Below are 12,308 nucleotides of genomic sequence, written 5' to 3' on the forward strand. Positions count from 1 at the left end.
GCACTCTTGAAAGCTGGGACAAAAAAGGCACAAGAGTAGCGCCCAGTGTTCAACCTCGTGTTTTCCGAACCCTGATTTCCAGGGCTGGTACCTGCAGTTATTCCACAGGCTAGTTAATAACATGTCGGGCAGGAAATCCAAAGTGTGGGATCATTTTGAGAAGGTGAAGGACGAACCCAAGGTGATATGTAAACTCATCTTCATTGGTCGACTACAGACATGACGTATCATCTGAAACATGTCAGTAGCTACATGCCCATTAGCCACTTAGCACAATCATTACTGCTTTGCCGACAGCGTCATTAACAGGCGGCTCGCTCAGTGTGTGACGTGCACTTGTAGATAAAATATAGGCCTAGATTAATGAAGGTTCATTAGTACGGTTTTGTATTTCTCTGTAATGTAGCACAGAGTTAACAATGTTACTGATACTATTCTTTCTCACACCTTCAACTCAAACCATTGTGTTGCCCCGCCCAAAATATATCATTTAATAATTAATATTGTAAACATGTGGGCGACTAGTCGACTAATGGCCCTAAATGACGACTATTGGTGGACTAGGAAAATTCTTAGTTGTGGACAGCCCTTAAACTAGTGATTGAGATTAGGAAAATGTTCAGTGAGAAGTAGACTTCTGTATAATCAGACTTCTTTTTGCAACCAGTGGAGAAACCCACTGCTGGCCATTAGAAAGAATGCAGGCATCTCCTCATTGGCTTCACTTTACATACTTGGAGGCAACGTCCACTTCTATCAGAGAATCTATGGATAGGACACCTCTTCACCGAGAGATGTCTGTGGTCTATGGTGTCATTTTACAGATCCACTCACTAATGGTTGGACATTTTTAATGCTCTTTGCTTTGACATTGAAGCCCCCAGTTAATAAAACGAGATCTGTGTCACATACGAAGGACAGAAAACAGATTTTAACTGCAGTGTGAAAACATTAGCAGGAGCACAAACCACTCAACTAATGATCATGAGAGGGCTGAATATGAGACTGCTGCAAATGACCTGTTAACAGGAATGATTTTTGCATAAGTTTCAGCCCTACTACACAGCAGTCTTTTGTTTGGAAAATGCATTAAAGTGAGATCATTGACTCCAAGGTTATTAACAGTGTGGTCTGAGCTTGTTGGTATGTGCACGTATGTGTTTGTGTGTCCCTGTCTGCCTTTATTTTGGGACAAATGGTCAGTGTGAAGTATGTGTGGACGGTGAGGTAGAGAGGATCAATAATGGTGATGAGAGTCGGGCCAACAAACGCATCATTTTAATCACCCTGGACCTTTAGACTACACCAACACACAGTCCTGCCACTCTGTGTTTGTGTGTGTGTTACAGTCTGCCGATGTGTATGCCGATGTCAGCACATGTATATATACAGTATTCATTATTCATCAACACTTTCAGTTCAACAACAGACCTTCATTTTATACATTGTTCATACCAAAGGCAAGTTTACAGGAAGCACTGTAGGAATCGGGGACATCTTGGCGCAATCTGAATAGGCACAGTATATGGCATCGTGTTTGAAACTCCATCAGGTAAATTATAATCTGGCTGCAGGCTGGTGCCAGCAAAGGAAGGGTAAAAGGTTAGGAAGGCCATTAAAGCTACTTTCTGGATTAGAGATCAGCCTCTGTACCCAAGGAAATGTTCCAAAGTACAATTTGCAGTAAAGGGACGACCCAAGCCAAAACACTGGATGCATTTTTTAAAAACCCTGTCCTGGAATATCATTAATCCAACACAAGATTTACGTTTTAAAATGCAAAGCAAATGACATGACACACTGCGCCTGTAAATCAAGGAGTGACCTACAGGAACTGTCGTGACTGGAGGGGTTTACCTTCAACTCTGAAATATGAGGTAATTGCTCTGCTGGCGGTTACGTGTGACAAGATAATGTCAAAGATCCACTTATGCTTTATTAGAGTAACGACCTTTGAGTTGAGATTATTTTGCACACAAATCACCCAGGTCAAGAATCAACTTCCCTGCTCAGATATTGGTGTTTAGTTTTGAACATTCAGCACACATGAAGATTTGTATCCAAAATAATCATCCACCAAATCATCTCTTCCAGGATCCCTGCAGGGAGAACACCAGAGGAGGCTGTACAAGGAGCTGCTCGCTAACTACAACCGGCTGGAGAGACCTGTGGTCAATGACTCAGCAGCCATCTTGGTGGAGCTTGGCCTCACACTGCTGCAGATCATAGACGTGGTGAGGAAGGCAGCATTAGCTTATTGTTATTTATGTTTGTTGCGTGGTGTTTAGTGTGGGCAGTGTTGAATGTAGGAAGTAGGGATGCATAGATATGGATATTTTCAACCAATACTGTTAACTGATATTTACCTGCTTCTCATGGCTGATAACTGATGCAATAACTGATAAGTATATAACCCGCAGTTTATGTACACCCGAGGTAGCCTGAGTGTCAGACTGAAGCTCCCAGAACCTTCGGTCTGACATGGCTTCCATTGAAGGCGATTTACAAGGGGGAGGGAATTTGATTTTTCCCTAACCAATCAGTAGAGATCAACGACTCACCCAGAATCTGACGTCATTAGAATCCATGCCTCGGGGGTGCCGAAAACAAGCGATCATTGCCTGTTTAAAATGTCTCCGTCGTCGTGCACGCCCAGCTGCATCGCCATTAAATCCAGTTTAGCAGCTTCCTTAATTTGGTCCTCCATTAACGCGAGTAGTGGCGAAATACCACGATAGCATCGTTAATGTGGTCTGTAGGATCTGTAGCGGTCGCCATTGTCGCTATCCTCACCAGTTACCCACCGGCGTACAGCTTGACGTCAGCGTGGCGCTGATTGGCTAATCGCTAGACCCCCGGCGTTCATTGGTCCGTCTATCGTTTGGACGAGATAAATCGCAAATTCATTGAAGTATGCCAGACCAGTAATGCAAGCCTACTCAGTTGAGTGGGCGGGGTCTATGGTCTGGAACCAGGCTACACCCGAGGGTAAGAAAGGCAAAGATGTAGTGAAAATATGGTTATTAATACGTTTAACACCAGAGTCGAGCCTTTTAAAAGCTCGGTGTTGGATGTTAGCTGCTGCTGCTAAGTAGCTCATGTTAACACTCTGGAGATGGTTCTTCAGCGCTGTGTCTAACCTGTGTCGGCCGGTTGGAAATCAGACCCTTAGCGCAATCCTGTTGTCTTCCTCTGGAACTGTAAAAGACATCCACACCGTGACATGTTTGGCCTTCCTGACAGCTGCAGTTGTTGTTGTTCTTCTTCTCTGTGTTTATTGGCGGCTCACATAATCAGAACATAATTGGCGTCACTGCAAACTCTGAATCCATCGCAATGGTTCAGCATATTTACTTATATATAAACAGAAGTCGGAAACGCAAATTCGCCTCCTCCGTCCAAATCAAACCGGAATGCCAAAAAATCGGGGGTCTGCCCCCAGAGGCTGTATCACCGTCTGCTGGAAGTCAGATGCCGAATACAGCCGATGGGTTCCGAGAATGATGAAAACAGTCTGGCTTGGTATTATCAGCACTAGTTATCGGCTATAATTTTAATTATTGGAATATTGCACAATTATGAAAGTGTCCCATTATCGGCCGATCATTTTTCAGCCCGATTATCGTGCATCTTGAGTAGGAAGTGTGGCAAGATTTAAAGTTTGTGTTTTATTGGGCATTAGAGGCATAAAAAAGAATTCGATACACTTGAGAATCGTGATATTATGTTTTGTGATACTGTATCGATTCTCAAAAACACTATTGAGTTTAATTAATTGTTCACATGCAAAGATTTGTAACAGTGGTTCAGTTTTGTGTTGACCACTAGATCCTTCAGTGTTGCAGTCTTTCTTAAGCCATTTGACTTTTCCACTGCAACATAACAACGTATCACTAGTGTGAAAACAGCGAACACAGGCACTACTAGCATTGACCATTTTTGCATTATATTTAATCGTAACACCTGTATTGTGATACGTATCATATCTTGCCGATATACAGCCTTATTGTGCATACAGTCAGTACGTTTACATGCACGCAGTAGTCGAGCTAAGCGCATTGCTCTGCTAATCAGTCCAGTTGGACTTCTTGTCTTGTCTGAGTATACATGCAGAAGAGAAAATCAAATTTCTGACCAACTTTTTAACAAAGTGTGTATTGAACTAGTTCCGGTTGACCCGAAGAGGAAGCTAACGACGAATGAAGATGGCGGAGATAAATGTAGTTTCCTCGTCCACCCAGAAGTGCTGCTGCCACGTCATCTCCTTCTTCCCCGCGAAAGAAAAAGTGGTGGATGCGCAGAACACAGTCCAACTCTAGTCAGACTAAGTGGATACATGTAGCAACAGTTCAATTCTAAATCGAATTATCTAGTTGTGTTAGTCGAGCTACTGATAGTCCAATTTCAGTCGGACTAAGCTGTTAACATGCATTTAAAAGTCCGGTTTCAGTCAGGCTAAGCCAATAACTCGATTTTTCTCAAGCTGCATGTGAACATACTGAGTGAGAAAAGCTGTATTACATATAGGGGGACTTTCCATGATGGCAAAGTCAAAGGTAGCTCAAAGTCCCACAGCACAGTCCTTACAGTGTCAGGATCAGAACCACGGTGGTTCACTGGCTGGATGCAAAAAAAATATCCGAATGCTGATCTATGATGGAGAAATACAGAGTGAAGGCTCTGAGGAAAAGTGAGAGAAAATGTGTGAAAAGGAAAAACAGTACTGCAAACAGAGAAGTAATATGTGCCAAGAGAAATATAACAGTGTGTTTTCTGTGCGTGTGTTTGGTCTGGTGTGTGTATGTTTGAAGCCGAGGGCATCTGTGGAAGAGGTGACACAGCCAGCTGCAGGGTTGTGCTTATGGAACAGTGTTAAATGTTGGCGGAAGTAATGCACTTGTGCTGTTTGACTTCTGTTACATAAAGACCCTCTGGACTGGGATAATAAGAATTTGGGTCACACACACACTGAACACTTTCATACATTGTTCTTTAGTGTTTGACTTTCTACCTGAAAGTCTACTGGCTGCAACTTTACCCTAACTGACATGTAGTATGTCTTAATTTCGTTACAATAACACTAAAGTTGCACTAAAGTTTTTAATCTTTACTCCTCAGGGAAAGCTGGCTGAGCATAGTTGTTCTTTTGCTGCTCCACTGAGTCGGGTTAGGGCTGCGCTCAGACCTGCAGTAGACCTGCCTGAAATAATACATGGCTAACGTTAGCACCCATGGATGTGATGGGAGTGCCAACACATGGGGCTGGAAGTGGTTGATATGTTACACAAACAGGACTCCCTGGATGTCTTGCTAGTACCCTCAACATAACTCCCCAACTAACGCAGCTCCTTGCCTTGTTTTAATTCAGTGCCTTTTTCTGTCTAAAGTGTTTTGCTCCTTAAGATCAGTTGCTTATTTACTCCCCCCCCACACTTCCTCATGTTGTCTAGACTGCAGATAAGAGGTGTCAAGCCCTCCCCAAGGGCCACCGTCCTGACAATGTTTTGTGTCTACTGGAGTTTGACACGCCTGACACATTCCCAATTTATGAAGATTACCATTCCTTCCTCCCTCCAGCCCGTGACCCAGAAATCAATCCAGGTCTACTATCTTTAATGACTTTTCAAATTGTTAAAATTCTGCGCAGAGTAGCAGGAGGCCTCAAATGACTCTCCGACTCATTAACCACCAGGAAGGACCAAAAACCTGTGAGACACTTTGCAGGCTGCACATTTGTCAGTCAGCCCGTCCACAGAGAAGTGAAGACACTTTAGGGAAGTGTTAGCATGTTAAATTCTCTGCGTTTCATGCAGCCAGATGTCTGCTCTGATTTGTCAGAAGAGACTGATACGCAGTACTTTGTGAGCATTCTCGTCCCACAGGGCCTTGTACTTTTCACAGAGGGGCAATTTTAGGGTTGTTTGTCCTTGTTCTGGTAGTTGTTGTTGTCTCGTCTGCTTAAGAGGAGGAGAATGGAAGAATGATGTATGTTTTAATCACATTCTCTCGAGCGTCTAACTGAGACAAGTCAAGTGGACAAGTAACCTAATTTAAAGACTGTGCTTGTGCGGCCATTATACTGAAAGAAGAGGATTGGGTGGGAGCCATCTGCATATTTCCTGAGTGGTTGAGAGGATGTGGTGGGCAGTACAATGACAGAATTTTAATGTTGTCATTAACTTTTTGAGCAAGACACTAAACCAATGATGCTCAACTTACAGTCCATGGGCCAGATCTGTCCTGTGATAGGGTGCAGGGTGGCCCGCTGATCATTTTCTGATTCACAATGATAGTAAAGTAATTCACCCTGGGAACTTTTTATGTACTTTAAATGTAAATAAAGTGCCAGAGTGCACAAAAAAACATAAAAATAGAGCTTGGTTATGGAAAAAAAAATGGCAGGGGAGTATCCCCCGGACCCCCCAACAGAAGTCCGGGCAAATTCTACACATGCCCCTGTGCACCTGACCTGTGTGGGGCTGCTGCCACTGGATTTGCCTCTAGGCAAAGATGAGACAACACCAAATGTCGACAGGCAATAAATTTGTTACATATAATGATAAATATTATCAGTGTTTTTTAACTGGCCCCTAACTACCTGTCATTTTACAAAGGTGGCCCCTGCGCAATGCAAGTAGAGTGTCTCTGCTCTAAACATTAGGTGGGATTCAGACCAGCCAGGAGCTTGATGCTCATTCAGTGTTGCTGAAGGGACTAATTTTCAGTTAACCCTTTGAAACCAGGAGCGACATCACTTTTCTTGTGCTGGTTTCAAACACCTTTCGCAAGTATTTAAACCTTTGAACCCCAAGCTAATTGGTGCAATTTCTTTCAGAATCATGGGGAAAAAAGTGATAGGCAACTTGGTAAGAAATGTTCCACAAAGAAAAAAGCTAGAGAAAACTATATTTAGAATTATCATTATTATATGTTTAAAATGATTTTTACACAATGATGATTTTTAGGATCCTTTTCCAGGTCATTTTGTTTGTTTATTCTTAACTTTCTTTTCCTTTTTTTCCTTTTTTTTTTTACTAATTATCTTGTTTTTGATTTTCTCTTTTCTTACTAATTTCTTGCTAATTTTTTGGGTCATTTCCCCTTTCGACGCACATTGCCTTTTTCCCATGTTTTTGAAAGAAACTAAGCCAATTTGCCCAGATTTCAAAGGGTTCAAAAAAAGTCCCCTTTGAATCCATTTAACATCTTTGTGTCTTCTCTGAGCGAATAGCTTGTGTTTTCCCTTTAGCCTGCAGACAAGCTGCTAACTTGCTGCTCATAATTAAGATGTGATGATTTTTTGAAACATCAAAATTAGAAATCAAAACTGTATTTATTTTATTCAAACACTGCCTTGTGTCAGTATGTGGGATTGATTTAGTATGTATCATTAATGTATGTGCTGTGACCCAGAGGTGTGCTGGTGCGCTATAACTTTACGATTCAGTTGTCATGGAAACACCAATGTTCATTCAACTCATTTATTCATCAGCTTTAGAGTAAACAGCGTTGACTGACCAGTGCTCACATAATTCTAGGTCAGCTTCTGGGTGTTTCTAGGTCGCTTTTCCACACAGGGACGCACAGAAACACAAACTCAGTATAAAAGAAACACGCAGAGAAACAGATTCATGTTGAAACAAAAGATGAAAGTCAAGAAAGAGGTGTTTGCAGGTCATTGATTAGAAGGAGCAGAAGATACAGAGCAGCTAATGCTGGGCATATACTTAAAGACAATCAAGCTTTTGGGCCTGGTTCCTCCGTCCCAACAAAGCCCTAATTTTTTGATGATTTTCAAAATCATCTTGTGAGATTTGCCTGTGACATGAGCTAGCCTGAATTATATGTTAGTGTTTTTTTGTGCAATGTATACAATCTGATATCCTGTTGTGAGGGGAGAACCCTGAGATCAACTGAGGATCGCTGGCGGTCCTGCAGGTCTCAGAGGTCAGAATTTACTCACCTACAGCTCACATTGTAACTGTGTAGTCCATGTTCATGCCGTCTCCATGACTTTACCAATATTTTAATTTTTTTCTGTAAAAAGTTGAACAAAAACTAACGGCTAGATCCTCCTGCTCATCACAGCCATGTTTGCCTACTCTAAAGCTCTGGTTCCCAGCAGGTTCAGCCACGGGGTCCAGAATTCTCCTTAGTCATTGGGTCAAGGTCCACAGAGTGTAATATACTCAGTGTCTAACTTGCGTTTGGCCATGTCATCGAGCAAGTTTGTTGTCTCTGTCAAGTAGCTGTCCGTTAGTCACTCACTCTACAGCAGGAAACTGCACTTCAAGCGTGCCAAAAATTCACTGTACTTCAAAATAAAGTGTGTATTTTTATATAGACTTGACACGTTCGCGAGTGACTTGTGGTCCATTCAGAATGGACCAGCAACCCACTTTTGGACTGCGACCCACGAGTTGGGAACCACTGCTCTGAAGTCCAGTTTGACTGCAAGATATTTGTTAGATTTCCAGTTTTGAGAGTCAGAACGCAGGTTGTGCGTGAGTGGAATCTGTTACTGGTTTGGGCCAAAATTCTTGCTCTCCACACACTACAGGAAGAAAACTGTTAAACTTATCATTGCATGTCATTATGTGTGGGGTCTCACACATTTCAACATCTGAAAAATCTCTTTGTGGAGGTCAGCCATAAGAAAGTTAGTCTGCATATTACTAGGAGGAGACACAAATGGATTGTCATTTTGTCAGCCTAATCACACACAGGAGCAAAGCATCGTTTGCTGTATGTGCTAGGACTTTATATCTAAACTATGACCAGGATGCACATATTACTTTCCCTGACTGTGTTGAAATCTAATGTTCTCACATTGTGAGAGTGCTTAACAAAAGCATTAAAGCGTGAGTTTCAAAGGTGAAACATTAGACTAATGTAGGCTGAGGCGGCTGTTCTGCAGGTGCGCTGAACTGATACTAATTAGGTAGTAGTTAGTATCAGTTATTTGTAGGTAAGATGTGCTGAGTGTGAGTGTTTATAGGAGTGAAAAACATCAATAGACAAGAAAAGCATGAACCACAAGGATGGATTTAAGTTGAACACTTAAAAAAGAGAAAAGGGGAAGATAAACTGACAATTATTTTTATACAGGTAGATTAAGAAAAGTGAAATCTGTGTCAGAGTTTTTATTGATATGTATTTTCTGTAATATATGTTGTATATTGTATGCTCAATATCCACATAATGCTCCAGGCGTCCTGCTGCTCTGACCTTGAATAGAAGAGAGAAGTTAATATTTTTAGGTTATAAATTTTATACGACCCACAATTCTATTTTCATCATATCAACACACACACACACACACACACACACACACACACACACACACATTCAAACACACACACATGCACACACAGCTGGGGGATTCAAATCTCTGAAGAGACACATTTCCGATTATTACTTTCAGCTGTGACTCTTGCTCGATCATCTGGGTCATCTGCTTTCAGAAAAGACATTATAGAAGCGTTTGCCATATGTTCCCGCATTTTCAACTGCGAGCTCAGGAAAAGCACAGAAAACAGAGATATACAGATAAATGGGTAAACAGATGCAGCGCGCTGAAAGAGGGAAAGATCTCAGATCCCTTTCAGCCTTCCTCTCCGCTCTACCAAAGAATCAGCGCAGGCACTTCTGTCCTGACTTTTCCACTCTGCACTCGGAGCAGAAATTCTGACGCTTGCAGAAATGCTAATTTCACCTCGCAGCTAGAATAATTTCGCAAATGCTATATTTTCACTTTGAAAACCTCTCTGAAGTTCATTATTTGGTGAAGTCATAGGTTTCAGTCTGCATGGTTTCTGAACAGTTTTACAGGAATGCCCTGGACAAACCAATCAGCAGCATTTAGGACATAAAACACATAACACACATAAAATCCCATAAATAAAACTGAATTTAAATAAAAAATAGTTGCTTTGACATTCTGTAGTATGTCCTGACAGAAGTACACGAGGCAGATAATCTGTCAAAAAAGTGCTCCCAATGGCATTTGCAGGAGTCCTGAAAGCTGAGGACTACACCTGTCAATCATGTCAGTCTTTGTGGACTGTGGTCAAACTGTCAAACTAGGCAGCGCTGATCAAATATGAATCATGATTCTGTTACTGCATCCCCTGTGTCTCACATCAGGAGTTTTCAGAGGCAAAGTTTGCTCTGGCTGGCGGGCGATGCTCTGTTTCAGCTTGACTGTTTCCAACATGGCAACCAGGTCACACACTATCTCATTTTACAGTTACAACAGTACACTAAAATATGTTTCTGAAAACATTTGAGGTGAGAAAAAAGAAATGTTAACCAGGATCTTGATTCAGTTTTGATCAGCGCTGCCTTGTTTGAGAGTTTGACCACAGTTCAGCGATCAATGGCATGATTGACAGCTACTCTCTCTGAAAGCTGTGGTGCAGAAGTCTAGTGTTCTTTCAGACCTCTTGAATTACAACATGCTAAAAGTTTATTGCGGAATTTCTGCCCAATGGTGCCAAAATTACACTGCCTACCACGGCTTTAAAGGATAGTTTGGATTGTTGAAGTGGGGTTGTATGGGCTACTTATCCATTGACAGTGTATTACCTACAGTAGATGTCAGTCAGCACCTACCAGTTTGAAGAAGCAGACTGGAATCCGATACAGAAGCTAAGAAATGTACTGCTGTGGAGGGGTCGGCAACATAACATATTTTAGCCTCCTAAAAAAATCAGTTTAAGTGTACGCTATATTGAGAGTATTTTCATCACTTTAACTGGGACGCTGTTAACGGCTTCTGTTCCCCATCTATGCTTTCGTCAAAGCCACCAGACTCCATGGACAAATCCTGTAATTTTAGCTCGCTGAACACAGGATCCGCTGCTCGATAGCTGCTTCGATCAGGTAGTTAGTTTGTGTTATTTTGTGACTTTGGTGAATCCGGATGAACTCTTTTAAAGGCCAAAGTCACACATACAAACAAACTAACTGACTGAGGCAACGGTAGACCAGTAGCTCCTGTGTTGAGTAATGTTAAATCACTGTTTTTCTCAATGGAGTCTGGCTTACAAGAAAGCGATGTAATGGCTTCTTTTTCCAGTCAGAAATCACTGTATGACAGAAAGGTGAAGCAGTGACAGTACTCTAAATATTGTGAACTTTTAAATGGATATTGATTTTTCTTTTTAGGTGGGACTTTTTTTTGGTGGCTAAAGTATGTTTTGTTGCTGACCCCTCTGCAGCAGTACACTACTTAGCTTCCATGTCGGACTCCAGCCTGCTTCTCCAAACTGGGGGCGTCCTGACTATCATTTACTCTATGTAATATATACGAGGGGTGACTAAAAAGTTTTGAGCCCCAAGAAAACAAGATAAGATACTGATTTTCCAGTGCTTTTATATTTCAACACAATCCCCCTCAAGAGCAACACACTCGCTCCAACTTCTCTACGACTTCCATGACGTCATTGTCATTGGCAAAATGTCTCCCTGAGCTCATATTCATCACTCTCCCTGCCTTGCTTGAATTCTTGTACCTCCCGTTTGACTGTGGCATTGTCATGTTAAGTACTGAGCATATGTGGGTGGATTTCAGATGGTGACATTCCTTTGAGATGAAGATATTTGATCAGATCGCAACACTCCAATTTCTCCATTTTCAACAAATCACTGACCACTATTCAAGAATCTGCAAAAATAAAACTAAAAGAGTTCAAAACATGAACATGGTTAATGAAAAAAAGGAAAAGTGGTATATTCTATATTATTTGGCTTGCGTAGCTGCCCATTTTTTGGGTTAGGCTGGAAAACTTTTCAGTCACCCCTCATACTGTATAAGTACTGTATAATGTATCAGTACCCCATACAACCCCTGTGTTTTTACAATCGTGCTACATAACCAGACAGCATTCACCACACTGATAGAGCATGTTTAAGTGTTGGCATGCACATTAATTAAATAAACCAACAGATACATATGAATCAACAAATCTGCTCATTGTGCATCAGTGAGTCAAGAAGAGAAACTCAGCATTCATTATGTGATGCTATTTTGTCTGTTGATATGATTGAATTTGTCTCCTTGTTTTTTCACCTGACATTTTACAGTCCAGTGCCGCTGTTTGAATTCACCAGGACCAACATATTTTAGTTGTTTTAAAAGGGTTGTGTAATTTGTAAGATGGCTCCACTGTGAAACCATTCAACAGAACTACACTTGGTTACATAAAAGCAGCTTTTACACAGTTTTACAAAGCCTCGTTTGTTCTTCTTTGGATATGCAAAGCATCCGCACTGACTTACTGATGACAAAGCCCTTTTCCACTGTA

The 12,308-nt window shown here is 41.6% G+C and overlaps 1 protein-coding gene across 1 annotated transcript in view; it reads left to right on the plus strand.

Annotated features, from left to right (window-relative positions):
- LOC117261107 (neuronal acetylcholine receptor subunit alpha-7-like) overlaps positions 1–12,308 on the plus strand; it is a 69,447-nt gene that overhangs the window by 19,834 nt on the left and 37,305 nt on the right. The window contains exon 2 of the mRNA XM_033633346.2: positions 2,095–2,234. Coding sequence (XP_033489237.2) covers positions 2,095–2,234 — 140 coding nt within the window. The remainder of the gene's footprint in view (positions 1–2,094; positions 2,235–12,308) is intronic.

This window comes from Epinephelus lanceolatus, chromosome 7 (genome assembly GCF_041903045.1).
Source record: "Epinephelus lanceolatus isolate andai-2023 chromosome 7, ASM4190304v1, whole genome shotgun sequence".
Lineage (NCBI taxonomy): Eukaryota > Metazoa > Chordata > Actinopteri > Perciformes > Serranidae > Epinephelus > Epinephelus lanceolatus.